The sequence below is a fragment of the Macaca thibetana genome, chromosome 12, assembly GCF_024542745.1.
Source record: "Macaca thibetana thibetana isolate TM-01 chromosome 12, ASM2454274v1, whole genome shotgun sequence".
Lineage (NCBI taxonomy): Eukaryota > Metazoa > Chordata > Mammalia > Primates > Cercopithecidae > Macaca > Macaca thibetana.
The window spans coordinates 15488025-15514446 of NC_065589.1; the positions used below are offsets into that span (position 1 = coordinate 15488025).

General features: G+C 42.7%; 1 protein-coding gene across 2 annotated transcripts in view; it reads left to right on the forward strand.

The window, feature by feature from the left end:
- Positions 1-26422, forward strand: part of COL4A4 (collagen type IV alpha 4 chain) — a 156808-nt gene that overhangs the window by 29204 nt on the left and 101182 nt on the right. For both annotated transcript variants that reach the window (XM_050752145.1, XM_050752146.1), the window contains exons 5-9: positions 16673-16807; positions 17880-17924; positions 19053-19169; positions 22798-22866; positions 25788-25823. In XM_050752145.1, the coding sequence (XP_050608102.1) occupies positions 16673-16807; positions 17880-17924; positions 19053-19169; positions 22798-22866; positions 25788-25823 (402 nt within the window). The remainder of the gene's footprint in view (positions 1-16672; positions 16808-17879; positions 17925-19052; positions 19170-22797; positions 22867-25787; positions 25824-26422) is intronic.

Here is a 26422-nt window from a genome sequence, read left to right on the forward strand (position 1 = left end):
GGAAAGCAACACGCTCGAGACCTCAGCAGCCGGCCAACCTTCTGAGCTGCAGTGGCAGCTCAAGGGGGACTATCAGAATAGGAATACACCAAATTCCTGAGGCTTGAGGGATCTGCCTGAGGCTGCACAGCCCTCAAGTGGCATAACAGGGTATTCCTAAGAAGGAAAATGTTCCTCTCTTACAGGTTAATGCCCGGAGTAATAGCAGGTAGTAGTTTCATCAAACCCCACATCAAAACTGCTATGTCTAAAGCGATCGTTGACAGACAAAGCTGGTTGTGTGCTGAGGAATGGCCATGGTTTGCAATTTAACTGGAGAGGAGAGCTAGAGTTAGGGGTGGAGATGGAACGATCTAAGGTGGAGAACTGAGGGGGGCCTCCTTTGATGTCTGCAGAATAAAGTCCAGCCCCATCACTGTACCGCTGGAGGCCCACAATCTAGCCCCAGCATGAGTTTTCATCCGTAATCCCTGTTACTGCCCCCTTGACCCTTTCCAGCTGCAACAGTTGGGCCACTCATTCACTCTTGAAGATAATCTGAATATTTCCACTTCTCTGCCCTTTTCTGAATGCCTTCCCATTTGCACTCTGCCTGTCTTTCCTGTTCTCCTCAAAGGGGCTCAGTGGAGATGCCAAACCACAAGGCCTTTCTGCTCATCACAGCCAGTGTCAATGTCTCCCTGCCGGAGCCTCCTAGCAGCCTGCCTACCTGCTTCTCTTTCGCTGTACTTGTCCTGCCCTGCCCTGTAGCTCTGGCTGGATTTGAGTGTGAATGTGCCTGACTTTATGGATTAGATGGCAAGCATACACTTCCTGAAGGTGGTCATGAGAACACATGTAAAACGTTGATCCTGACTCCTGAGCCACTGTGGACGCCCTTGAAATATAGTTTACCTACCTTCACTTCTCCGCTTTGTAAACTGGGGGTCATTTTTTTGTACTTTGAGATTATCACAGTAGATAGCACCCAATAGGCAGTGAATACACATAAATTAAGAAGCTAAAATTCAGGGGCCGGGCGTGGTGGCTCACGCCTGTAATCCCAGCACCCTGGGAGGCTGAGGTGGGCGGATCACATGAGGTCAGGAGTTCAAGACCAGCCTGGCCAACATGGTGAAACCCCATCTCTACTAAAAATACAAAACATTAGCCAGGCATGGCGGCGGGTGCCTGTAATCCCAGCTACCTGGCAGGCTGAGGCAGGAGAATCGCTTGAACCCGTGAGGTGGAGGTTGCAGTGAGCTGAGATTTCGCCATGGCACTCCAGCCTGGGCGACAAGAGCAAAACTGTCTCAAAAGAAAAAAAAAAAATTAGATTCCAGCCTGGACAGGATTTGGGAGCTGAGCTGGTGGTCAGGCCAGCATGCAAGGGCTCTGGAGGGGGATCTCCCATGCCCAAGAGAAGAGGGGGACACAATTAGTGGGGAGTCTCTTCCCCAACCCTAGACTTTCTCTGCACACACTAGCATTGAAGCCTGTTATGAAATGAATAATCTCACATCGTTCAAATTCCCTCGAGAATTTCAGGTAAGGTCAGAAATAAGCACTTTGAGCAGCAGCAGCAAATAAGAGCGTTGCAGCTCTTGGACCTGCTAAGGTGCAGTGGCACCCTGGGAAGAGCTCCAGGCTGAGGGCAGGAGACTGGAGCTTACCTCCTTGATCTTTTTCAGGTTCAGAGCCCTCACCTGGGACATGAGAACTTGTCCTAGAGGGGGCTGGTTGGTCCCTCTCGTTTCTAGCAGCCCGTGGTGCTGTGATGTGGAACGTGGGTTTTCACATATGACAGCTATTTACTTGATTTCCCAAATGACTTGTGATGAGGCCCTCACATTTCCCTGAACCTCATTATGGCCCGTCTTTAAGGGTGTGAATGAGGTGTATCAGGCAGGATTTTCTATTATTCCTTATCAGTTTCAAGGGAGGAAGCTCTCTGCGTTTAATGGTGCACTCCTTGCAGGGAAAATTACATGTCCTTACAAATTAGAATGGGGACCTTGTATAAGTTATACTTTAGTAACAAGGATGATAATAAAGACACTGTCCATGTTTTTCCCCATGTTTTCTATTCAAGGGAGTATAACAACTGTGAAATTAATAAAATCTTACAATGTGGTAGGTTTACAAACACGGAGGTCAAATGGCTTAAAGGTCAAGAATTGTCTTCGTGTTTTTGGTTTGAAAACCAAAATCAAACATGAGTGAGTCATTCTTTCTTCTGAGAATTTCAATCGCTAAAAAAATGCAAGTATTTTCCCTGTGATCTCATTCACTCATCCCTTATACTCCTAAGAGCTTGCATTCCGTGATAAAAATGGAATTTACTTGGGAAATTTTAATTACCGTTAACATTTTTCATTTCATTGAATTACTTGCACTCGAAGTTTGAGAGCTCAGTCTCATCACTCACACAGCTGTGTTTTAGGACATTTTCTACCTGTAGCCTGACACATCGTTCAGAACAATAATTTTTATGTCCCCAAAGTTCACTTAAGTCAATTGTGTTCCATTTTGATGTAAACAAGTTCCAGTGACAATTGGAAGTTGGCAAAGGTGGTCTTTTTTCAAGCCCTGAGCTTGTTGGGTTTGCTTTTTTGTTCTTCTTGCTGTATCTTCCTCCTCCAAGAACTCTGTGGCTCATGTTGTCACTACTGGAGAATTCCATGGTAGATGAAGTCCCTGTCAGAGGTGGCAGACTCAGATGCCCCTGGGGAACAGCTGGTGACCTGAATGTGGTAATGGGGAGAGGAGGTGCTCAGGACAGGGCTACTAGGAGCTGGACGGTGCATTTGTCATTTAAAGGCATCGGAATTCAGAATTTTTAAAAAGCCTAGTGGCTAGCAATTAAACACACTCCCCAGTAAAATTCAGCCCACCAGCTTCCAGTTTATAATTTGGGCTTAGCTTGTTCAAGTGTTCCCCCACGTCAAGAACAGGAACCTTGATTTCTGAAGAATAGAAAACTTGCAAAAGTTAGAGGCTGAATCTTCCGCTATAGGATGATCTGTGTAGGTGCTTGAGTAAGGATGTCTTTTTTTTTCTTTTTTGTTGTTGAGATGGAGTCTGTCTCATCCACGCTGGAGTGTCGTGGCGCTATCTCAGCTCATTGCAAACTCCACCTCCTGGGTTCAAGCAATTCTCCTGCCTCAGCCTCCAGAGTAGCTGGGATTACAGGCACCCCCACCACGCTTGGCTAATTTTTGTATTTTTAGTAGAGATGGGATTTTGCCATGTTGTCCAGGCTGGTCTCAAACTCCGGACCTCAGGTGATCTGCCTGCCTTAGCCTCCCATAGTGTTGGGATTACAGGCGTGAGCCACCATGCCTGGCCTCGAGTAAGGATTTCTGAACAGGGTTGGGGAGGCCTAAAGAGTAAACGAAGGATCCCTGCCTATCATTTAATACTATTTGGCCTATTAATAAATTATAGTGGTAGAAATAGCGGCAGCAGCTGATATCTACATGGGAAAATAACTCCAACTAACTAACATCATTTCAGTAGGCTGAGAAATATCTCTTCAAATTCAGCATCCATGCATGAGAAAAGAGAGAAAAGAAGCTTTTATCTGCCTACTACACTGTGGAATGTATTACCTATTTTCCAAACAGACCAAGTCTACGTGTAGAGCTGACGTATCAAGACTCTGCCCTGGGAATCCTAGTTGCAGTTTCGGTCTGAAGGCAGGTTTGGGCACATCTGCCCTGGTCAGTCATCTCATTAACTTGTCAGTGATTTGCAACAGGGCCTTTGGTCCTCATGTGGAGTTCAATTCCATAGCAACAACTGCCACACTGTGTGACCCAGCATGACCTGGACCAGGCTGGGTGCAGAGCTCAGCAAATGCGGGGCTGCGCTGAACTTGTTATTGGCAAGAAATAATGGCTAGCGATACAGGTGCACTCAAAAGCAGGGCACAGTTTGGGGGAAATATTCTATTACATAGGAAAATAGCACTGAGTATAAGGATATCTCTTTAGTGCAAATGTAACATCTGACTAATTAGCTAAGATGAGGAATTATAAAGGTTTTAGGAAATAAAAGCAAATTTCTCCTTTCAAACCACCATATTCAATAATTTGCAAAGAAACCCACAAACAGCTGTCTCCAAGGTGCTTATTTCTCTATAACACAATTTTTTTTTTTTTTTTTTGGACGGAGTCTGGCTCTGCCACCAGGCTGGAGTGCAGTGATGCGATCTCCGCTCACTGCAACCTCCACCTCCCGGGTTCAAGCAATTCTCCTGCCTCAGCCTCCCAAGTAGCTGGGACTACAGGCGCCCGCCACCATGCCCGGCTGATTTTTGTATTTTTAGTAGAGACGGGGTTTCGCTATGTTGACTAGGCTCGTCTTGAATTCCTGTCCTCAAGAGATCTGCCTATCTCGGCCTTCTAAAGTGCTGGGATTACAGGCATGAGCCTCTGCACTCGGCCTCTGTCACACAATCTTAACTGCAACGAATTATAATGCCAATAATAATACCTTTCCATTCATTTGGCAAGTAACCATTGAGCATTTACCACATGCCAGGCATCCACCCAGGCCATGGAGGCCTCAGTCATAAAGAAGAAAGTCCCTGCAGGCTGGAGCTCAGATCCGAGCCGAGACAGACAAGATTCCCCTCCAACCACTATTTCTGGCTGCCTGACGAGCGCCAGGCACTGTTTGAGGTGCTCGAGTCACATCAGGGAAAAGACGAGAACAAAAATCCTTGCTCCATCCTCAGGTGGACAATGTGGTGCCCTGGCGTGCTTTGCATGGGAGCATATGGGGGTCAGGGCACAGGGAGCTGTGGGTTAGCACTTGAGCTCGAACCGGGTGGAGTTAGAACTCTCCTAGCCGCAGCCCGGAGGAGGAGCCTTCCGTCAGTTGCTATGGCTGTGTAACAAATGACCATATACGTGGTGGCTTAATACAATAGAAATGTATTCTCTAGAGGCCTGAAGTCCAAACACAAGCTGCTGGCATGCCAGGCTCCCTCCACGGCTCTGGGGGAGAACCTGCTCCTTGCCTCCTTCCACTCCTTGTGGCATCAGCAGTCCTTGGCATTCCTTGGCTCCCGGTGGCCTCACTCCAGTCTCTGCCTGTCTTCACATCGCCTGCTCCTCTGTGTGTCCGCATCAATCTCCCTCTGCATCCTCCTTATAAAGGTGCGTGTAGTAGCATTTAGGGCCCACCTAAATCACCTGGGAGAAACTCTTCAGCTCAAGATCCTTCACTTTATCAGGTGTTTTGCCATCTAAGGCAATAGTCACTGGCTATGGGCTCAAGACATGTCGTATCTTTTCTTGTGGCGCCAGTCAGCTTCCTACAAGTGTTCAGACAAGGGGAACAGCCGCTCGGGTCCTCAAGTGGGACAGAGACAGGCTGGCACGTTTGAGGGACTGAAACGTGACTAGAGAGAGGTTTGACTGCAGTGGGTAAGGAACCCGGCAGCAGGCAATGCTGCTTAAAAAGCAGACAGGGGCCGGGCACGGTGGCTCACGCCTGTAATCCCAGCACTCTGGGAGGCCAAGGTGGGTGGATCATGAGGTCAAGAGTTCAAGACCAGACTGGACAACGTGGCGAAACCCTTTCTCTACTAAAAAACATACAAAAATTAGCTGGGCATGGTGGCAGTTGCCTGTAATTCCAGCTACTCGGGAGGCTGAGGCAGAGAATGGCTTGAACCTGGGAGGCAGAGGTTGCAGTGAGCCGAGATCACACCACTTCACTCCAGCCTGGGCGACAGAGTGAGACTCCATCTTAAAAAAAAAAAGAAAAAAGAAAAAGAAAAGCAGACAGGTTTTCCTGCGTAATAAGAAATTGTTGAAAGATTTTAAGAAGGGAAGAAGCAGATTGGATTTATGTTATAAGAAGATGATTTGGTGCTGTTTGGAGAATGTGGCTGGTGGCAGGTAACGTAATATTAGGGAAAACCTGTTCCGAGGCTGCTACAGTCAGGCAGGTGGGAAGTCCTGGTGGCTTAGCGAGGGGGTGAGAGTGGAGGGTAGGGAAGTGGATGGGAGGTGGAGATATTTGGGAGGCAGACTTGATAGGAATGAGGAGACTCACCTGGGGCAGTTGAGTCAGGCAGTTAGAGGCACGTGGGACTCCCAGGAGAGGTGTAAGCTGCTGTGTGGACAGCGGTGTATGCTCAGGAAGCACATTTCAGGGGCAATCATGAGTCCAGGCTTGGACTTGCAGTGCTTGAGGTCAGCTGGGTATGTGACTGGCGCTCAGAAAGAAAGGGCTGGGCTAGGGAGGGACACGGAGGGATTGTCTGACTGTGGGTGAAGTTGACTCCTTGGAAATGGATGCTTTGGCTGGAGAGAAACTGACAAGAAGCCAGGGCAGCCCTGAAGAGTTCTGGGGGAGACTCCAACCACGAGGAAGAGGGGCCAGCACACAAGACACAGGTGGGAGCAAATCAAGGCAAGGCCAAGGGGCAGGGATGCTGGAGAACAGGGCAGGCAAGAGGGAGGGAGAGTCAAATGGATTAGAGCTAGTCAGGGAGCTCACTAGGAGCCCTTAGACTTATTTAGGCCCCACAGCAGATGCAGATGCCATGTGTTAAAATGGTAAAACCCTTCTCCAGTGGCCTGGAGTAAGGGGTGACCTTGTTGTTCAGTGGAAAAACCACGTCTCCTGGTTCTCAGTGCAGGGTTCTTCCCACTGCTCCATGCTGCCTCTTAAAATCTCGAATGAGTGTTACTCCGGGCTAAATCCCTCGGTTTACCCCTATTTCATTGTGAACAAGTGCGGTTACTTTAAGGTACAAGAAAACAGTCTGCCACTGCAGTCCAGTCTCTGGATTGTCTACTGTTGATGACACCTTTTGTTATTTATTTTGCTAACTCTTCCTGATAACCAAAGGGCCTTTTACCTGCAATAGGGGAGACCCCGGGAGGCACGGCCACAGGATTTGTGAGTAATGTTGTAGTGCCACCCAGTGGCTGACTGCTTGAATTACAACCAAGCCTTAAAAAGGAGGGACGCATTAAAAAAGAAGGGAATGATAATAATGGATTAAGAATAATGAAACTCATAAAAGGATGAATATATTTAAAAGAATATTTATTTGTTAATTTTAATTGTGGAAGTTTTAATTGATCATGTAATCCATGAGTATATGTTTAGAATTTATACTGTGCAAGACAGTGGCCAAGATGCTGGGATGGAAATAAAAATGTACATGAATCCCTGGCTACAAAAGATGTACCAGAGGCCAGGCGCAGTGGCTCACGCCTGTAATCCTAGCACTTTGGGTGGCTGAGGGGGGCGGATCACTGGAGGTCAGGAGTTTGAGACCAGCCTGGCCAACATGGCAAAACTCCATCTCTACTAAAAATACAAAAATTAGCCAGGTGTGGTGGTGGGTGCCTGTAATCCCAGCTACTTGGGAGGCTGAAGCAGGAGAATTGCTTGAACCGGGAGACAGAGGTTGCAGTGAGCTGAGATTGAGCCACTGTACTCCAGCCTGGGTGACAGAGTGAGACTCTGTCTCAAAAAATATGTACTGGAAGACATCACTCCAAGCAGAGATTAAGCAAAGTAGCATGCACAAGGCAATAATGAAAAATAGGTGATGACGTTATTTAGTCATTAATTATTTTGGGGTAGATGTGGTAGTTTGGAGGGGAGTGAAATTGATGAGGACTGCGGTTAAATGGAAGCAGAAACCTTGAAGTCAGAACCGAACAGCCTCAGGTCCTTTGTCTCATGTCTTTGAGTCTCAGCTTCCTCCTTTGGTAATGAGGTCGTAGATACAGGATGACTTTCTGCTTCACAGGGTGGTAAGGATTCCATGAGAAGAATGTATGAACACACTGTTGTGTTGAGGCTAGATTCATTCATGGTGGCAGTTATTACTGCTACTGTTATGATGATGATATTTTTGGTGGAGGGATGGCAGAATTGGAGCTACAGTAAAGAAAGACTACTCTGACGTCATGGAAGCAAGCGTGATTGGGACAGAGGGTGTGGGTATGGAAACTGCAGGGAATAAGGTTGGCCCGTGTGTGGAGAGGAGATTGTCCCCATTGCAGGTGTTGGTGAAAGCAATGACACCAGGAAAGGGGAGACTGAAGAAGACTCATTGATGGTTGCGTGGGGCAGTGGGGAGAAGATCAGGGTTAAGGAGACGAGGGAGATTGGTGCTTGTGGAACCCATGCGAGACATGACAAGACCATGGGCCAGGTGCTTGGCAGTGGGAGGAAGGTAAGACGGGAGCATGAGATTTGGGTTTTGGTCCAAAGCGAGATGTGATCGACTTGGTCATGAGAAGGACATGGAGAATGAGGGAAAGAGGGTGACAAGGCTGGCAGCTGGATGGTGAGCTTAGAATGATGCCAGGAACAGAGTCACTCTCTTCAGTGACAGGGAAGGAGGAGGCAGTGGACTGAGCTCAGCTTTGACCCAATGTGTCAGATGAATTAACAGGGCAAGAGGATGCAAGAAAGTTTCTATAAAACAGTTGGGGATATAGGATAAGACCAGAAAGTTAAATTTGAGAACCACAAAAAATAGAGGTCTTCGATTAATTCAATTAATAACATTGTGTCCTAATGAAAGTTTATAAAAGAACATCGGGTATATCTGGATAGATTGTTTTTAAGTGTAAAAATAGGAAAAGGCTTGAAGGGATTGAAATGTCACTCCAGGCATGGCATGAGCACAGTTTATTGGGTGGACCCTCCGTTGTGCTAGGCTCAGGCTCAGGTAGGGGGAAGAGGAGAGGTTTGGGAGAGAGACTGACTGGTCCAGGTGTGAATTTGAGCTTGCTAGATGTGAGGGCCTGAATAAGTTACACCTTCCTTCATCTAGATGGGGATCATAGCCTACATTTTTCAGTGTTGCTGGTTGCATTAAATAAGGTAAGGTATGCAGCATGGCAGCCACATAATCCATAACCAAGCCTAATAAATACATCCCTTCACCTTCCTGTGACATTTTTGATGATCAGTGTCATGGTCTTAGAGTTCAAGGGTGATTTGGAAAATCTGTATAATTAGTATAACAAAAGCCTCTTTCTTGTTTGTTCAGTTATTCATTTATTTACACTTTGCACTGATTTAACTTCTGGCTGAGAAGGAGTGGGACGTCATGGCAGAAAAAGTGTGGCTGTACATATATTTGTAGTTGTTTATTTATAGGTGCTTCTCCTAGTGCTCCTACTGATAAAATGACAAGCAATTTCTTAGATTTTTGTCATTCCACATAGGTTTTGGTCCCTGGGGCAACCAGATCATTGCCAGCCAAAAAGGCTGTTTTGAAGATTTTGGTTTTTGAAAAGCACAATACATGTCCTCTTATCTTTTGGTCTCTTTTACCAAGTTGTTATGAAATAAAAGTAATTTTATCTTAGCCCTGTTCAAGAGACATTCTAGACTTAGGCAACCGACAAGGGACAAAATCCTAAAGGAATGCCCTGGCCTCAGAAGACAGGGAGGCCGGCTATTCTGTGTCCGCTTTCATCTCCTTCATCCTTTATTTGTACAGCTGGCCGGAGAGCCTCCTGCTGCTCTAGGGAGGCGCAAATAACAGGTTTGATGACACGGTGTCAATCTGGCCTTTGAACCAAAAGAGAGAAAGAAAGGAAGAGATGATCTAGTGGCTTCACATGGCATGCCAGAGTTTCCTCAGCTGTCAAGCTGATTGTCATTTCTAGATTCAGCGGCTCTGTCTTCTGACTTCACCGTCTCACACTGAAATTCAGAAGCTGCAGAGGCAGTTGCGTGCACACGGTAGCCAAAAAACCCAGGGGTGCTGTGCATCTGAAAGACAGCCATTCCACTGGGTAGTTTTTCTCTTTCTACTCGACTGAATCTGGCACAGCAACCTGTATTATAGCAGGTTATCGTTGGTGGTGGAGAGTGCAGGGTTAGGACTGGGTGAAATATTTCTTTAAAGATTTTTTTTAAATGACGCAAAATTCCTGTGATTATTTAATGATTCTCTAGTTATAAAAATGTCTTTTATGGGCCTATTACTTATGTCTATTCGTCCTGAAGTGAATTCTATTATAACCTTATGAAAAAGTAAGCCTACGGATTTATTCGTAAGCACAAGTTCTTTCACGGACCCGTCCTTTTACATGAAACAATTTAAAGAAAATAGAATTATTCTCTGTATGCTGTGAATAAATTATTTACTCAAATTAGGTGAACTAACACATGACTATTTCAAAGATTGGTGTTTGGGAAATTTTGGTGAACAGTTTTCTGACAGATTTTGTGCTGTTATTCAAGGTTTAATGTATTTCCTTTAAAAATTTATCATGTAGCAGAATACTTATTCATACGAAAAAACCGCACTAAATACAAAATCACGAAGTCTTCCTGGCTGTGAAAAAGGAGACATTTATGTGTGTTTTTCCACCTGCAAAGTAAGAGTAGTACTTGCCGTTTCATACGGTTGAAATAAAGACATAACAACACCTACATTATAGCTCAACAGCAAAAAGCACCAGCATCCCTATTCTTCAGTCATTGTTCATGGTGTGAAGTCGTACTCTGCACACTGCTGTGGAATCGTTGCCATTTTGCATAGTTACTGTTAACCAATGTTCTAGGAATGACAGTTTAGAGACATAAGAAAGCATTTACACTTAACCCTTTGCATCCATGGGGAATTGGTTCCAGTTCCCCTGTAGATACCAAAGTCCATGGATACTCACGTCCCTGATACGAAATTGCATAGTATCTGCATATAACCTATGCACTACCTCCCAACTACTATAAATCATTTCTAGGTTATTTAGAATTCTATGTAAATGCTATGTACAGTGTACAGTTGTTATACTGTATTTTAAAATTTTAAATTTTTGTTGTATTGTTCTTTTCTGTTTGTTGATTTTTAAACATTTTCCATCTGGATCGGTTGAGGCCTCAGACTGGGAGCCAGGGATATGGAGGGCTCGTCTTGCCTTGTGCCTGCTCTAGGGGGGCGGTGGTAGAGGTGGGCTACCTTATGGTACCTTGCCTTGTGGTAGAGGTGGGCTACCTTATTATTTTGTGAAGTGTGTGTTGTTCTTTGCCTTTCTTACCATCATGACCTTGGGCACTTAGACTCGGCCCTCCAGGAGCAGAGGTTGGGTGGCTGTGAGTTTGGGAGAGACAGACAAGTAAAGAGAGGATGAGAGTCACGGGTGAGAGTGTTACTGCAGAGGCAGCTGGGAGAGGCATCGGCTTCTCCAGAACGGGCAGGAGATCAGGGGAATCTTTCCACTGGAGCCTTGAGAGATGAATCAGCCGGAGGCAGAGAGGGGGCGCTCCCGGGACAGGACAGCCTGCGCCAACGCTGTGAAAGAACTGAGCTTGTTGCCGGGCGCGGTGGCTCAAGCCTGTAATCCCAGCACTTTGGGAGGCCGAGACGGGCGGATCACGAGGTCAGGAGATCGAGACCATCCTGGCTAACACAATGAAACCCCGTCTCCACTAAAAATACAAAAAAAAAAATTAGCCGGGCGTGGTGGCGGCGCCTGTAGTCCCAGCTACTCGGGAGGCTGAGGCAGGAGAATGGCGGGAACCCGGGAGGCGGAGCTTGCAGTGAGCCGAGATCGCGCCACTGCACTCCAGCCTGGGCGACAGAGCGAGACTCCACCTCAAAAAAAAAAAAAAAAAAAAAAAAAAAAGAACTGAGCTTGTTTAGAAATCCGGTACAGGGAGGTCAGGGTGGCAGGCTGGGAGAAGGGAGGAGATGGGGAGACAGAGAGAGGGGCTAGCATCCTTCGATAATGCAAATAACCATTCCCTGCCTTACTTTTTTTTTTTTCCCCAAAGTATTTTATAGGGGCAGGGTGCAGTGGCGCACACCTGTAATCCCAGCACTTTGGGAGACCAAGGCAGGAAGATCACTTGAGGTCAGGAGTTCTTTTCTTTCTTTTTCTTTCTTTCTTTCTTTTTTTTTTTTCTTTTTTCTTTGTTTTTTTTTTTTTTTTTTTTTTTTTTTGAGAGAGTCTCGCTCTGTAGCCCAGGCTGGAGTGCAGTGACGTGATCTCGGCTCACTGAAATCTCTGCCTCCCTCCCGGGTTCCTGCCATTCTCCTGCCTCAGCCTCCCGAGTAGCTGGGACTACAGGCGCCCGCCACAATACCTGGCTAAGTTTTTGTGTTTTTTGTAGAGACGGGGTTTCACCGTGTTAGCCAGGATGGTCTCGATCTCCTGACCTTGTGATCTGCCTGCCTCGGCCTCCCAAAGAGCTGGGATTACAGGCGTGAGCCCTGCACCCAGCCGAGGTCAGTGGCTCAAGACCAGCCCGGCCAACATAGTGAAACCCTGTCTGTACTAAAAATACAAAAATTAGATGCGTGTAGTGGCACACGCCTGTGGTCCCAGCTACTGGGGAGGCTGAGGCAGTAGAATCGCTTGAATCCGGTAGGTAGAGGTTGCAGTGAGCTGAGATCACACTACTGCATTCCAGCCTGGGAGAAGGAGCCAGACTCCGTCTCAAGAAAAAAAAAAACAACAAAGAAACAAAGTATTTTATATGGCATTTTTTCAAATCAGCACACGTTTCTATACTAAATGAAGTTTTATTATTCTTGCTGTGGTGTTAAACGTTTCCAGTCCCTTTTTTCCCCTCTGCAAACTTCCCATTAGCTCACTGGATTCAGTATTACATGCCTAAAATGAAACACATTAAAGAGATTTACAGTCAGTTAATTGGCTGTCTCTTTGTCAGTTACCCTTTTATATTCAAGTGTGCATTTTGGTATGTATCTAAATAATACATTACTGTAAAGTACTGCATTCACAAAAGATAATTTGGGGGAGTTTATGTATATAAATTGCATGCAAGATGAAAAGATCGTTCCCAAACTTAATGAAAAAGCATTTATTTCCTGAATTTTATATTTAGAAAACATGGGAGCTTTTAAATTATGTTAATTAATCTTATTTCTAACACAGGTTAGACAGAAAGGTACTCTGAAGTGATTTTTACTTTTAGATTGTAGTTTAGAATTTGTGCAGTTATCTATTTTAACTTGATAAGCCCTCACAATGCCCCAAATGGTTTGTGCTCATGTGATTACACTTCATATTTTATTGTTGTCTTTTTTGTAATACATATTTGTGTATCTAAGTTTCCTTTAAAATTCTAAGCTTTTAGCATTTATAGGGATACTCAATAAATAGTAGCTATTTAACAATGATGAATGAGCATGAAGAAAAGGGAGAATACATCTAAAATATAGTTTTGATTTGTAAAATTTAGGCAGATGTTAAAGGTTGTCAATCATGTTTGTTGAGTTAATGACTTAATGGTGAACAAGAAGTGGTAATTAATTTTTATTATAAAGTCACTTCTGCTGATGGTAAGATGTACACAAAGTATGAGGTGGGTGAAAAAGTAATTGTGGTCTTTGCCGTTGCTTTTAAAAGGCAAAAACCACAATTACTTTTGCACCAACCTAATACAATGTAAAATTTCCCTGGCTTGTGTTTTCACTTCTGAGACATGCAGTTTCTTTTATGCCCTAGCAAAGTTCATTTATAAATGTCTATTTAGGGAAACTGTTTGTTCTTTTGTTTCTCTACTAGTGGGATTATATGACATACTATTCTGTGGCTTGTTTTTCTCCTTTAACAATTATTCGTTTATAACAATAATATATAATAACAATAGTTAGCATTTGTTATGCCAGGCACTATGCTAAACACCATTACATACATTATTCTTTTTATGCTCATAAGCCATTGACAGATGAAGATGTGGAGGAACAGAGAGGTTAAGAAACATACCTAAGGTCACACAGCAAGTCAGTGTGGTCCTGGGCTTCAAATCCAGGAGGCTGACACGTAACCTGGGTGCTCAGTCACTCTGTTTCTCCCTCATGAGCTTGGGGAGAATGTTCTATATTGGCCTGGCAGATGGAGTTTGCTGGTGGCTTGCATGTGCTGTTGGGGTCCCACACGTCTTCCTCAGACCTGTTGTTTCTGTGCTTGGGCTCTGGGGGACTTCGGCTGCTGGCATCTGCATCTCTCAGGGCTTTTTTCAAAGCCGCAGAGGCACAGTTGGCAGGCACTCCATGCCCATCACTGGGGCCCTCAGCCAGGGAGATAAATACCCCCACTCCCTTCCCCTAGGGTGGGATAACACTGAGATGTGGGCTCCCCTCAGAGTTAAGTCCCAGGTGTCCACAGCATAACTGACCTGAAATTGCCCCTTTCTTGGTTGCCCTCACTTCCCTGGGTCTCGCTCTGTTCCTGACCTGCACCTCGTTCACGTCTCAAATGGAGAAGCTGGTCTCATTGACTTCTTGTCCTCTCTGTTGCTCCTGGAGCACCCCGACGAAGTCAGACTGTGAGAGGTTTCGCTGTTTGAAGGCACCCTAATTTATTCACTGGGTCTCAGGTTGGTGCCTTTCCCCTGGATTTCCGGTTTCTGTTGCTGTTGCATATAACACTGTGGTGAATGTTCTTGCACTATTCTTATGGGACTCCTGCCCATCTCCCTCCTGGTGTCTGGGCCTGGCGAAGGCCAGCAGCACTATCTAAAGTGACATCCCGGCCAGGCGCGGTGGCTTATACCTGTAATTCCAGCACTTTGGGAAGCTGAGGCGAGCATATCACCTGAGGTCAGGAGTTCAAGACCAGCCTGGCCAACATGGTGAAACCCAGTCTCTACTAAAAATACAAGACTTAGCTGGGTATGGTGGCATGCAACTGTAATCCAGCTACTCAGGAGGCTGAGGTGGGAGGATCCCTGGAACTTGGGAGGCGGAGGCTGCAGTGAGTCAAGATCGCACCACCGCGCTCCAGCCTGGGAAACAGAGTGAGATCCTGTCTCAGAAAATAATAATACTAAATAAAAGTTAAAAAGAGTGACACCCCAAGTGTAGATCAGGACCAGGTGGGTCTTGGTTACTGTTTCCTCCCGTCAGGGTGCTCTCTGACCTTCTACCCAATGTGGAGTTGACCACATTAGGAGCTCTGGCCTTCAGGCTATGGGATTGTCTGGGGCCCTGTGGCTGAGCCCTGGTTTCGGAGGGTGGCTGCCTAGCAGAATACGTCCACTTACCCATGAAGTATTTCTTTTTTTTTTTTTTTTTTTTTTTTTTTTGAGACGGAGTCTCGCTCTGTCGCCCAGGCTGGAGTGCAGTGGCGCGATCTTGGCTCACTGCAAGCTCCGCCTCCCGGGTTCACGCCATTCTCCTGCCTCAGCCTCCCGAGTAGCTGGGACTACAGGCGCCCACAACCGCGCATGGGATTGCACCACTTCGGGTTGCCAGAGCAGGGCTGGCATGCTGATTTCGGGTGACTCAAGTTTTTATGTATATGGGACTCCGCAACAAATATTTCGCTCTGGGCCCTGCACTCCCAAGGGGCAACCCTGTATTAACCCTGGAGACCTAAGACATCTGATCTGAGCAGATATCTCCTAAACCCTGCCAAGCTTTTCTGTCCAGACATCAGGACTTACTTGCTTATTGAATGCAGTCATCCATGCTGTTTTGTGAAGCAAGAAGTTATAAAATATTTTTTCTTAAATCTTTGCAAACATTTTGAGAGGTCTGAAAAATTGCAGGTCAAACTCTTGACCTCAGGTGATCCGCCCGCCTCGGCCTCCCAAAGTGCTGGGATGACAGGTGTGAGTCACCGCACCTGGTCGGGATGTCACTTTAGATGGTGCTGCTGGCCTTGGCCAGGCCCAGACCCCAGAAGGGAGATGGGGTAGGGCCCTGGGGCATGGGTTCTGAGGTAGGAGGCCCCATAAAGCTTCTTCACTTAAAACAAGAGGTGGCCTTTTCATTCATGGAAAGTTGGATTACATAAATTTAATGTGACATGGAGACTAATTCCAAAATATAATTCCAAAATATGACTAAGAAATTAGATAAAAGCAGCGAAAAAAGAAATGTTGTCCTTCGAAAGCGCAGGCAAATCGTTAGTTATTTGAAGTAAATAAAAGATCTGGCAGTTTCTCTTACTCTATTTGTGTCACGAACATAAAGGTAAATACAACTTTAATTTTTTAGTTTCTTGCTTCATTAAAAAGCCCAAGATCTCTAAATTTGATTGACAGAATGAAAATAGTAAGATAACTATAATCAGTTGATATATGTGTTTCTGTGTACACGCATACACACATACTGCACACATACATACATGAATACATGTGCAGTACTTGAAATTTATCATATAGCTTAATACAGATTGAACAGGGCAATGCCACTATTATGTTTTAATTAAACCAATCATTTTCTTTTCTTGTGTTGTCTTTCCTTTCATTTCCTTTTCCTTTTCTCTTTTCTTGTCCTTCTTTTCTTTTTTTTGAGATGGAGTCTGTCTCTGTCGCCCAGGCTGGAGTGCAGTGGTGCCATCAGCTCACTGTGACCTCTGCTACCCAGGCTCAAGTGATTCTCCACTTCAGCCTCCCGAATAGCTGGGACTAGAGGTGCATGCCACCATGCCCAGCTAATTTTTGTATTTTCTATAGAGATGGGGGGCAACTTTGTTGCCCAGGCTGGTCTTGAATTCCTGAGCTCAAGTGAACCTCGTGTCTCGGCCTTCCAAAGTGCTGGGATTATAGACGTGAGCCACCATTTCCAGCCATTTGTTTCTATTATCAGAGTTTGTGCAAATTAGATTTGCACAAGAAACAAGTCATCTGTAGGCCTGAATGACTATATGTTTGTGTTAGAAGACAGTAATTAAGAATTGTACCCCCATTTCTTTTTAATCTTTCTTCTCAGGGTCCACCAGGACCACCGGGGCCACAGGGTCCAATTGGACCCCTGGGAGCCCCAGGACCCACTGGGCTTTCAGGAGAGAAAGGAATGAGAGGGGACCGCGGCCCTCCTGGAACAGCAGGGGACAAAGGAGATAAGGTAAGCCACATCTTAGATGGAAATTCACATGAACCACTCACCAGCAGTACTGTACTGGTTTTTGTTTTTGTTTTTTTAGACAGTCTTGCTCTGTTGCTCAGGCAACATGCAAGTGGTGGGATCTCAGCTCACTGCAGACTTTGCCTCCCGGGTTCAAGCAATCCTCCCACCTCGGCCTCCTAAGCAGCTGGGATTATAGGCGCATGCCACCATGTCCAGCTAATTTTTGTATTTTTAGTAGAGATGGGGTTTCACCATATTGGCCAAGCTGATCTCGAACTCGTGACATCAAGTGATCCGCCTGCCTAAGCCTCCCACAGTGTTGTAATTACAGGCCTGAGCCACTGTGCCTGGCCAGCACTGGAGTTTTATGACCATGAGTAGTATATACTTGAACCTTACAATAAATGAAGTCCCTGAACTCCTCTGCGAGAATCCATCCTTGTTCTTGGCCCCTTTCCAGAGGAGCATGTTCCTCTGGGCCTTTAAATACATGCGTGTACCAGTGAGAAGTTACATTGTTTCATGGCTTTTTATAAAACCTACATGACATTACCGTACGCATCACACTGAGGCTTTCTCTTTTCACTCAACGAGATGTCTTAGAGATCATTCCTTATCAGGTTACGTAGATTGAACTTATTCCTGAAAAAACATTTTATAATATGCCATAGTATGAATAAAACTATAGTTTATTCCCTGTTGATGAGCACTTGAGATTCTACCCCAACTTTGGGTAGTGCAGGTGTGCCAAAATAATCCTATAAATTGCCTGTGTTCACATTGAAGGGTGTGTTACTCCAGGATCGAGATTCGGAGCAGTTAGATTTCTGTTCACAGCATGTTGAATGATTTCTTGAAATCAGTACAGCTAGGTTGTTTTCCCAAGTACAAAAAAAGGCGCAAGAGTTGGTTCTGAAATGTTGGCTTTTAGACTCATCGATGTAAAAAATAGGTGGCGATGACTGCTCCGCATGTTCAAATCTGAGTAATTAATTGTTAATGTTTTCAAGGAAATCAGCTTATTAATTTAGTAATTTTTATAACTTCGTTTTATTTTCTGGGATTTTAGGGCCCAACTGGTGTTCCTGGATTTCCAGGTTTAGATGGCATACCTGTAAGTATCCCTAAATTTTCTCCACTTTTTAAAAAAAGGTGGAAGTACTCATCAAAATCCTTAAAACCACATGTGTATATGCATCAAATATATATTTATATAAACCACAAGATATCTATAGCAAATATTTGCTATATATACTATAAGCACAATAGTATATATATATTTTTTTGCCATAATATATATCTACATATATAAAAGATATATATTAGATAGACAAGATATAGAATGCATTAGGTTGGTGCAAAAGTAATTGTGGTTTTTGCTGTTACTTTCAATGGCAAAACCCCCAATTACTTTTGCACCAAATATATTATGTATATAAGATATATATAGTATGTACACTATACAACATATGTCTTATATTTTGCATAAACTATAGTATATACTATATATCTTATATCTTACATATAGTTTATATATTACATATCTTATATCTTACATATAGTTTATGTATTATGTCTGTTAATTATATATTACATAACATATAAAACATGGTGCAAGATATATAATATATGTTATGGTGCATGGTATATATTATATATAGCAAACTCTGTTTATATTTTCTCATTTGAGTGCATGAAAGGGTGTTTACATTTAAATTTGGTACCGTAACTCCCAGAGCAAAATACTTTACTCGGAAAGCAACATTTTCAAACAGGTTAGAGAAAAAAAATTCCAAAATATGAGCTAGATATACTTGTTATGTCAAGTAGAATGTTCTTGAAATAAATGCATACCCATAAGGAATGTTTTTATTTGCGGATGAGTCCTAATATTTGTAGTGAGCTTAATACTCTAATTTCTCATATGAAAATGAAATGGAAAAAAAAGAGGTAAGTGGGAGCTTTATAATTCTTTATAGTATTTCTAAGGATTTTAAGGAAGGTCCCCTCCTCAATTTCCCAGAGTACTGCAAACTAAATTAGTTTAAATTGTTATCTTAAAAATATTTTAGGTTTTATTTTCACATGCTACATAGCCTTTTGGGGTAGAGAGAAAGTTTACAAAACTAAACAGTAAATGTGTGAATCACAACTGCCATAATTTGAGTATTCGTATTATGCATAATCTTTGTGTTATGATATTTTTGCAAAAATGCTTCACTTATAATGTTGTTTTCTGCAGGGGCACCCAGGGCCTCCTGGACCCAGAGGCAAACCTGGTAAGTGTGGCTACAATGGCTCAAGAGGTGACCCAGGGTTTCCAGGAGGAAGAGGAGCTCTTGGTCCAGGAGGCCCCCCAGTAAGGCACCCACAGCTCATCTTAACAGGAATCTTAAGTGAAAAGGCCCTATGGTGGCACAGGCTTGATGTATTCAAGAAGCAGAGTTAATACAAGTGTGCCTGGGGCATTGTCAACAAATGAGAGTGGCTGGGGGATAAGGACAGAGAGATAGGCAGGACTTAGAACATGCAGGGCTTTGTGGATGATGGAAGGAGCCTAGATTTTCTCATCCATGTTAGGTAAAGGCACTGGATGGTTTTAAGGAAGGAAGCAACATGATCTGATTGATGTTTCATTAAGATGTCTGTGGCTGCTGTGAAGAGAATAGATAGAAGGGGAAAAAGAGCAGAGAGACCAGATAGCAAAATGTCAATTGTTTATCATTCAGGGTTAATTGCAGAAACATAAACCCTACTAGGTATTTTGAACAGAAAGGAATCTGATACAGGGAGTCTGGCACTTATTATAATAGTTGGAAGGGTAAAACTTAGGACCACACGAGACCACTGATGTTAAAGGTTCACAGCTAGCTGAGATCCAGAGTCAGGAAGCTGTAACTGCACTGTGACCACAGCCTCTCACCCCACGTCTAGACACTAGCAAACAGAACACTCAAGTTTTTGCTTTCCTGCTTGGCGGCAGCAGCAGAATAGGAGGAGAATCTCTTCCAAATTTCTACCTTCCACATCTCCTACGTGGAACCTAATTCACATCCATTTATAAAGGAGTCTGGGCAATGAAGTTTTTATCTTTCTAGTCCCTGTAATGCAAGAAAATCCTTCGAAAAGCTTTGGAATGGATGTCCAACAACAGTTGATAGTATCCAGCACTTGAGGGAAACCTTACAGCTCTTAGTATTTTTTTCTTCAGAATTTTGGACTTTCATTTAAACACAACTAGAGCAAGAGCCAACGCCCATATTCCTTTTCTCTCTCTCTTTTTCTTCACTTAAAGATCAGAGATCATGTGACCTCTCAAAATTGTTTTTCTGTGATTTTTTTTTAGAAGTATTTCTCCCTTCCTTAATCAAATATCATTTCACAAGTTTCTTTCTAGAAAATTTTCTTAGTATGACCACCATAATCATTCATTCTGCTGTCACTCGTGAGTCTCCCTTTTGCTCCAGATCCTAGAGGAACTGATCTGAACACTAAACTTGAAAAGAATTTCCATACTCTCATTTTTCTTCTGGTATCAAATAAGAACCACCACCACCTTTCATTGTTAAGTTTTTCAACCATCCTTTACTTTCAAACTCAGCCATTTGAAAACTCAAGTGCAGTCTGGCGAATGCACATTTATTAAGCTCCTCAAATCGGGCCAAACCTCATTCTACAGATTCATGAGCATTCAAGAGAGCAAGGGTTCTCGGTTTTAACTTTAACATAGCATGCAGTACCGACCCCAATCCTGAAGTTTGCCGTTAACGGTCTCTGTGCAAAACAACCAACTTCCCCTTGACTCATTTACTGTACAGACATCCCTCACTTTGCACAGTAATGTAAGAATGACCAGGCAAACTAAAAGCCACACAAAGAAACCTGATCAACTGATGAGAAAATTACTATTGTCCCATGACCTTTAAAATGTTTTGTTAAAACATTAGAAACTTTGTCAGTGATAAATATATAAGGAAATGAAAAAACTAAATATTTATTTAATATACTATAATTTGAAACATTGAGAAGCAAAGTGTTTTATTTCTTTGTAAAAACTTATCAAGAGTAGTTTCAACAGTACTTGCCTTTTTCTCATCATATAACTTGCAATGCTAAAGGAATATGTCTTTTATGTTTTGATGAAGTATGATACTCCTTTCTAAGTTTGGATCTGTTTCCAGTGTTGTGAAGTATCTCTAAGGGTTCCTTTAATGTGAAGTTTTCATCGGTGTCACTTTACGTAGGACACTGTCATCCTTTTCATCCCAACCACTTTCCTGGTTTATCTTTACTAAGTTCCTCTGGCTGCAAATACAGTCTCTCAAATGACAACAATATCGTTATTCCCATGATGAGCTGTTTCTTCTGTAACTCCACTTATGTTTTACTTGAATTTCATTTCCAGCATTACCGTTTTCATTTCTTTGCTTCATTTTCATCATTAGTGGCCAATTTCCTCTTCCAACTATCCGTTTTTGTAAAATGTTATTTGGGTTTATTGCTGGGAGATAAGGAAGCAAGCCAGCTACAAGCTTTGCTGTCCGTGTCTGTGTGTGTGCTCTGAATAATACGTGTGCAGGGGCCAATCACAGACAGACTTTGACAGAAATCATCGAAACTGACCCAATAGTCCCGCAGATGTTCTTTGGATCAACGTAGAAATGGATCCTTCTGATCTTAAAGTTTGAAACCTGTGTGTTTTATCTGAGTTCCTTCCTCAGGAGAGGATCCCTAGGCCTCTGAAAAAGTATCAAAGAACTGAAACTCACCAGATCATGGCATCCAGACAATGAGATACCAGACCCCTGACTGTGTTTCCTTACCTAGGTCCTGTTTTCCAACACATTGTTACATTTCTTCCCTGCTATGTGCACCTGTAATTTTAGTCAGTCTAGGAGATGGACTTGAGACTGATCTCCCATCTCCTGAGCTGCAGCACCCAATTAAAGCCTTCTTCCTTGGCAGTAGTTGTCCTCTCAGTCATTGGCTTTCTGTGCAACATGTTTTGGTAACATCATATGATCATGCAGTAATCACAATTCACATGTTATTTATATAGTGATTTGTGGGCTGAGGGGCTAGCAATGAAGTTTGTATGTTATGCAAGTACTCAGTTAATATACAATGGTAACTGAAATTTGAACCGTGTTGTTGGAGAACTGGTGTTGTTTAACTTAACTATGAAACTGAAATTCATTCAGACTGGAACTGTGCAAAACCAAAACTGCAGATACTAGCAAATCTGATTTCTCAAGTAAATTGTTGATGTAATTTAACCTTAAACTGTTAAATATCTCCCATCAGAAGCCAAGTCAAGCATTCCTCTAAGAGAGATTAACTTTGAAATGTATATATCTTTCACATGAGCTTGATGTATAAAGATGGTAGGATTTTTATGTGGTAACCAAGAGAAGTTATATTAAGAATTGAAGTAGGATATTAAGATGTTAAGTAGGGAAACCATGGGGAGGGGGAAGGATACACTGAGGTATTTTATTAACTTTAAGACACTATCCTAAGCAAACTAGCAACTATATACAAAAACCTTCCAAAAGGAACATGTTATGTTTTTTTAAAAGAATAGTTAGGCCTATTTTGAATACAAGTACTGAAATGGATAAAATCTCTCTCACTATATATATATATTTTACTGCTTCTAAGGCATAAATTAACAATTGCAAAATTAGTTATTTGTAGGAACAATGCATGTGTTTTATATTGTGAGGAAATACAAAAATTTTCTGCTAAATAGCTATATATAAGTAGATATTCTGTCTTAGAAGATTCCTTAACAGATCTTAATTGAATATGGAGTAAATATATGTGAGAACCTTAGGGTGATAATAATATGGAAGAGGATAAAGAAATGTCCGCTTGTTAATCATGCCAATAATTTAAACTGATGAGTAATATTTTATACAGAAAAGAAAATACTGAAATGGTAATATGCTATTTTCCTCTTAAGTGCATAAATATTTTATTTTCAGGGCCATCCTGGGGAAAAGGGAGAAAAAGGAAATTCAGTGTTCATTTTAGGTGCCATTAAAGGTATTCAGGTAAGTATTATGATCATGATGGATTAAAAGTTTTTTTTTTTCCCCCCCCAAATAGGTAAGCCCATGCAGGAAATACTCAGACAGGACTTTTCTTCAAAATGTCCCTGAATACACCAATTTTTATTATTACCCAGACCCTCAGGGATGGTACCATCCTTTTGTGTGAAGGCATTGGCTTTAGTCATCACTAAAATTCCAGCACTGCAAAATTCTGGTACCTCTGAACTAGTCAGAACTGCAAGAGATGCATTTATTTCAAGGTTTCTCAACTCCTGACATTTTGGGCCATATATTTATTTGGTGTGGGGCTGACTTGTGCATTATAGGAGGTTGAGCAGCATCCCTGGTCTCTGGCCTGTACTCATTAGATGCCAGTAGCATCCCCCACCTCTGAACTCCCCAAAGCGTATATCCAAATATTACCAAATGTCCCCTGGGGGGAAATCACCCCAGTGGAGGACCACTGATTTATTTGTAATTAAAACATTGTAATATTAGTACTTTCCATCCAGTACAGTAAAAGTCATGATTATTGAACTTGAACATGATGTAAACCTTATAGCACTTTGCTTGATACATTTAAGGGTGTTGTGTTTTTAGCAGGGAGTGACGTACAGATATTCAGAAATAAACTCTTGAGTGACCACCTAATCTCTCAGATGAGAAGCCATGGATGAGTGACGGGGATCAGTGGAAATAATGCCTTAACAGGAAAATACAGCCCATTCTCAAGATGTGTGGTCATTTCTCTTAAGGAAGAATATTCTGCAGCAATTAGATAGCACTTGTCCTAGATTGCTTCTATGAGACCCTAGGTTCTGTGCCACCCAGAATGGACACACCTGAGCAGTGATCCCTTTAGTGAGCTCACCATTTATGTATGTAGCCTCTGTGCCTGTTTGTCCTTCTTAAACAACAAGAACGATGGATTTGTTTATAGCTTAAATGATATAGTAATAAAGTAAACGTCAACAGCAGGCTCAGAACCAGTATGGTGTACTGGAAGGAGAGAACTGAAGCTTACTCTCCACTGTGACTTTAAGCAACTCCCTTAGCCTCCTCAGCCTCATGTCCATGATTTGTGAAAGAAGATTCAAATAATATTTACCCTGCCTCTTTCTTAGTGTTGTTAAGACTGTTATAATAATTTATATTGCAGCACACTATAAATGGTAATGTTCTATATCATATTATAGTGAGCATTTTTTGTAATTGTGGTAATAGAGGACATGTGATATACAAATATAGAAGGGGGATGAATACAGGGAATTCCTTATCTTAAGGGGAAACAGAAGATTCCTAATAAAAATGATCTATAGTTCAATAACCCTTCAGAGACAATGCTCTTAAGAGTCTATGTCCACTTTATACCCATTCTAATGGCTATGATAAAAATCTAGTAATTGTTGGCAACTACATGGAGAGTTGGAGCCTTATGCATTACTGATGGGAATGGACAATGGTGCAACCACTGTGGAAAATAATATGGTAATTCCTCAGTAAATTAAACATAGAATTACTATATGACCCAGCAATTCTACTTCTGGATATATACCCCAAAGAATTGAAAGCAAGGACTTGAATGGATATTTGTACCTGCATGTTTATAGGAGCTTTATTCACAGTAGTCAAAAGGTGGAAGCAATCGTGTCCATCAACAGATGAATGGATAAACAAAATGTGGTGTATTCATCCAATGGAAGGTTGTAAAAGCTTTGAAAAAGAAAGATGTTCTGACACATACAACAACATGGATGAACCTTGAAGATATAATATTATGCTAAGTGAAATAAACCAGTTAGATATTGTATGATTTCACTTATATGACATTTTAAAAATAGTCAAATTCATAGAGATGGAAAATAGAATGGTGGTTGCCAGTGGCTGGAGGGGAAGAGGGATGGGGAGTTAGTGTTTAATGAGAACAGAGTTTCCATTGGAGGAGACGTAAGAGTTTTGGAGATGGATGGTGGTCATGGGTGAATAACAATGTGAATGTACTTAATGCCACAGAACTATCTGTACACTTAAAAATGGTTGAAAATGGGCTGGGTAAAATGGCTCACGCCTGTAATCCTAGCACTTTGGAAGGCTGAGGTGGTGGATTACCTGAGGTCAGTAGTTCGAGACCAGCCTGGCCAACATGGTGAAACCCCATCTCTACTAAAAATACAAAAAAATTAGCCGGGCATGGCAGCACATGCCTGTAGTCCCAGCTATTTGGGAGGCTGAGGCAGGAGAATCACTTGAACCAGGGGGGCGGAGGTTGCAGTGAACCGAGATGGCGCCATTGCATTCCAGCCTGGGCGACAACAGCCAGACTCCATCTCAAAAAAAAAAAAAAAAAAAAAAAAAAGGTTGAAATGTTAATTTTTAACTTACATATATTTTACATTTTTAAAAAAGAGCCTTCATTCAAGAGAATATATAGGCTTTGATCTTTTAAAGTAGGTTGAGTCTCAGCGCAGAGTCACAAAGCGAGAGAGGTTGACAGAGGCTGGTGTGAGGCAATTTCCACCTGAGTTTCTTTTCTGTCCTCTCTAGGGTAGTCAAGGGGGTCAAGCTGTTTAGAAAGCATAGCAGGGGGTGGAACCAGACCAGCAACGGGTAAACTGTGAGGAAATGGGACCACTGGATTGAGAATTTAGAACAATTTAAACAAAGACAAAAATCTCATTTTGATTCCCTGTCATTACTCCAGCGATCTTTCTCTGTTGGGTAGAAGGAGAATTCAGAACTTAAGGAGAAAGAAAATCACCTCCGCATATCCCTTCCTCAGTTTTAGTCAACACCAAAAAAATTGAACAAACTGCACAATTAGATGAGTCCAAATAATTTTTCTATGTATTTCTGTTTTTACATGATCTGTGTTTTAGGAATTTTGTGTGGATTTATAAAGCAATGCATTCTTATTTTTGCAGGGAGACAGAGGCGACCCAGGACTGCCCGGCTTACCAGTAAGTCTCCTGAGCAGGCTCTATGCTTCTATTTCCTCCTCAAATAGCCTATGATCCACGTTTTAATCCCAGCAAAGCCAGCTACATAATTTGTGTGGCTTACCTGGTGCAAAATGAAAATGTGGATTCCCCATTCAAAAATTATTAAGAATTTCAAGATGGCGACAGCAGATCATTAACTCAAGCTTGCGGCCCTGTGTAACTGCACCCGTCTCATGCCCATGAAGCTGTACTTGAAGCTCAGCAGGCTCCCTCCTGCCTTCCTCTTCTGTCTTCTAATGATCTTTTGGCATTACCCAGGTATATGCAGCTACTTCATATTTAGGAAAGTGAGTCCACTTAGCAACTACATATAAAATATATACCAGGTAGAATAATCTTGCATTGCTTCTCACTACCATTTTGCTTGATGAATCAGTATTTGTATATTATATTTAATATTTTGCCCATCTTCATCTCTCCAAAATCTGCAATTCAATGATTATATTAGTCTTTCTAGTTTTTCGATATTTACAAGATTAAAACTGAGAGCAGTTTTGCCAACCAGGCGTGGTGGCTCATGCCTGTAATCCCAACACTTTGGGAGGCCGAGGTGGGTG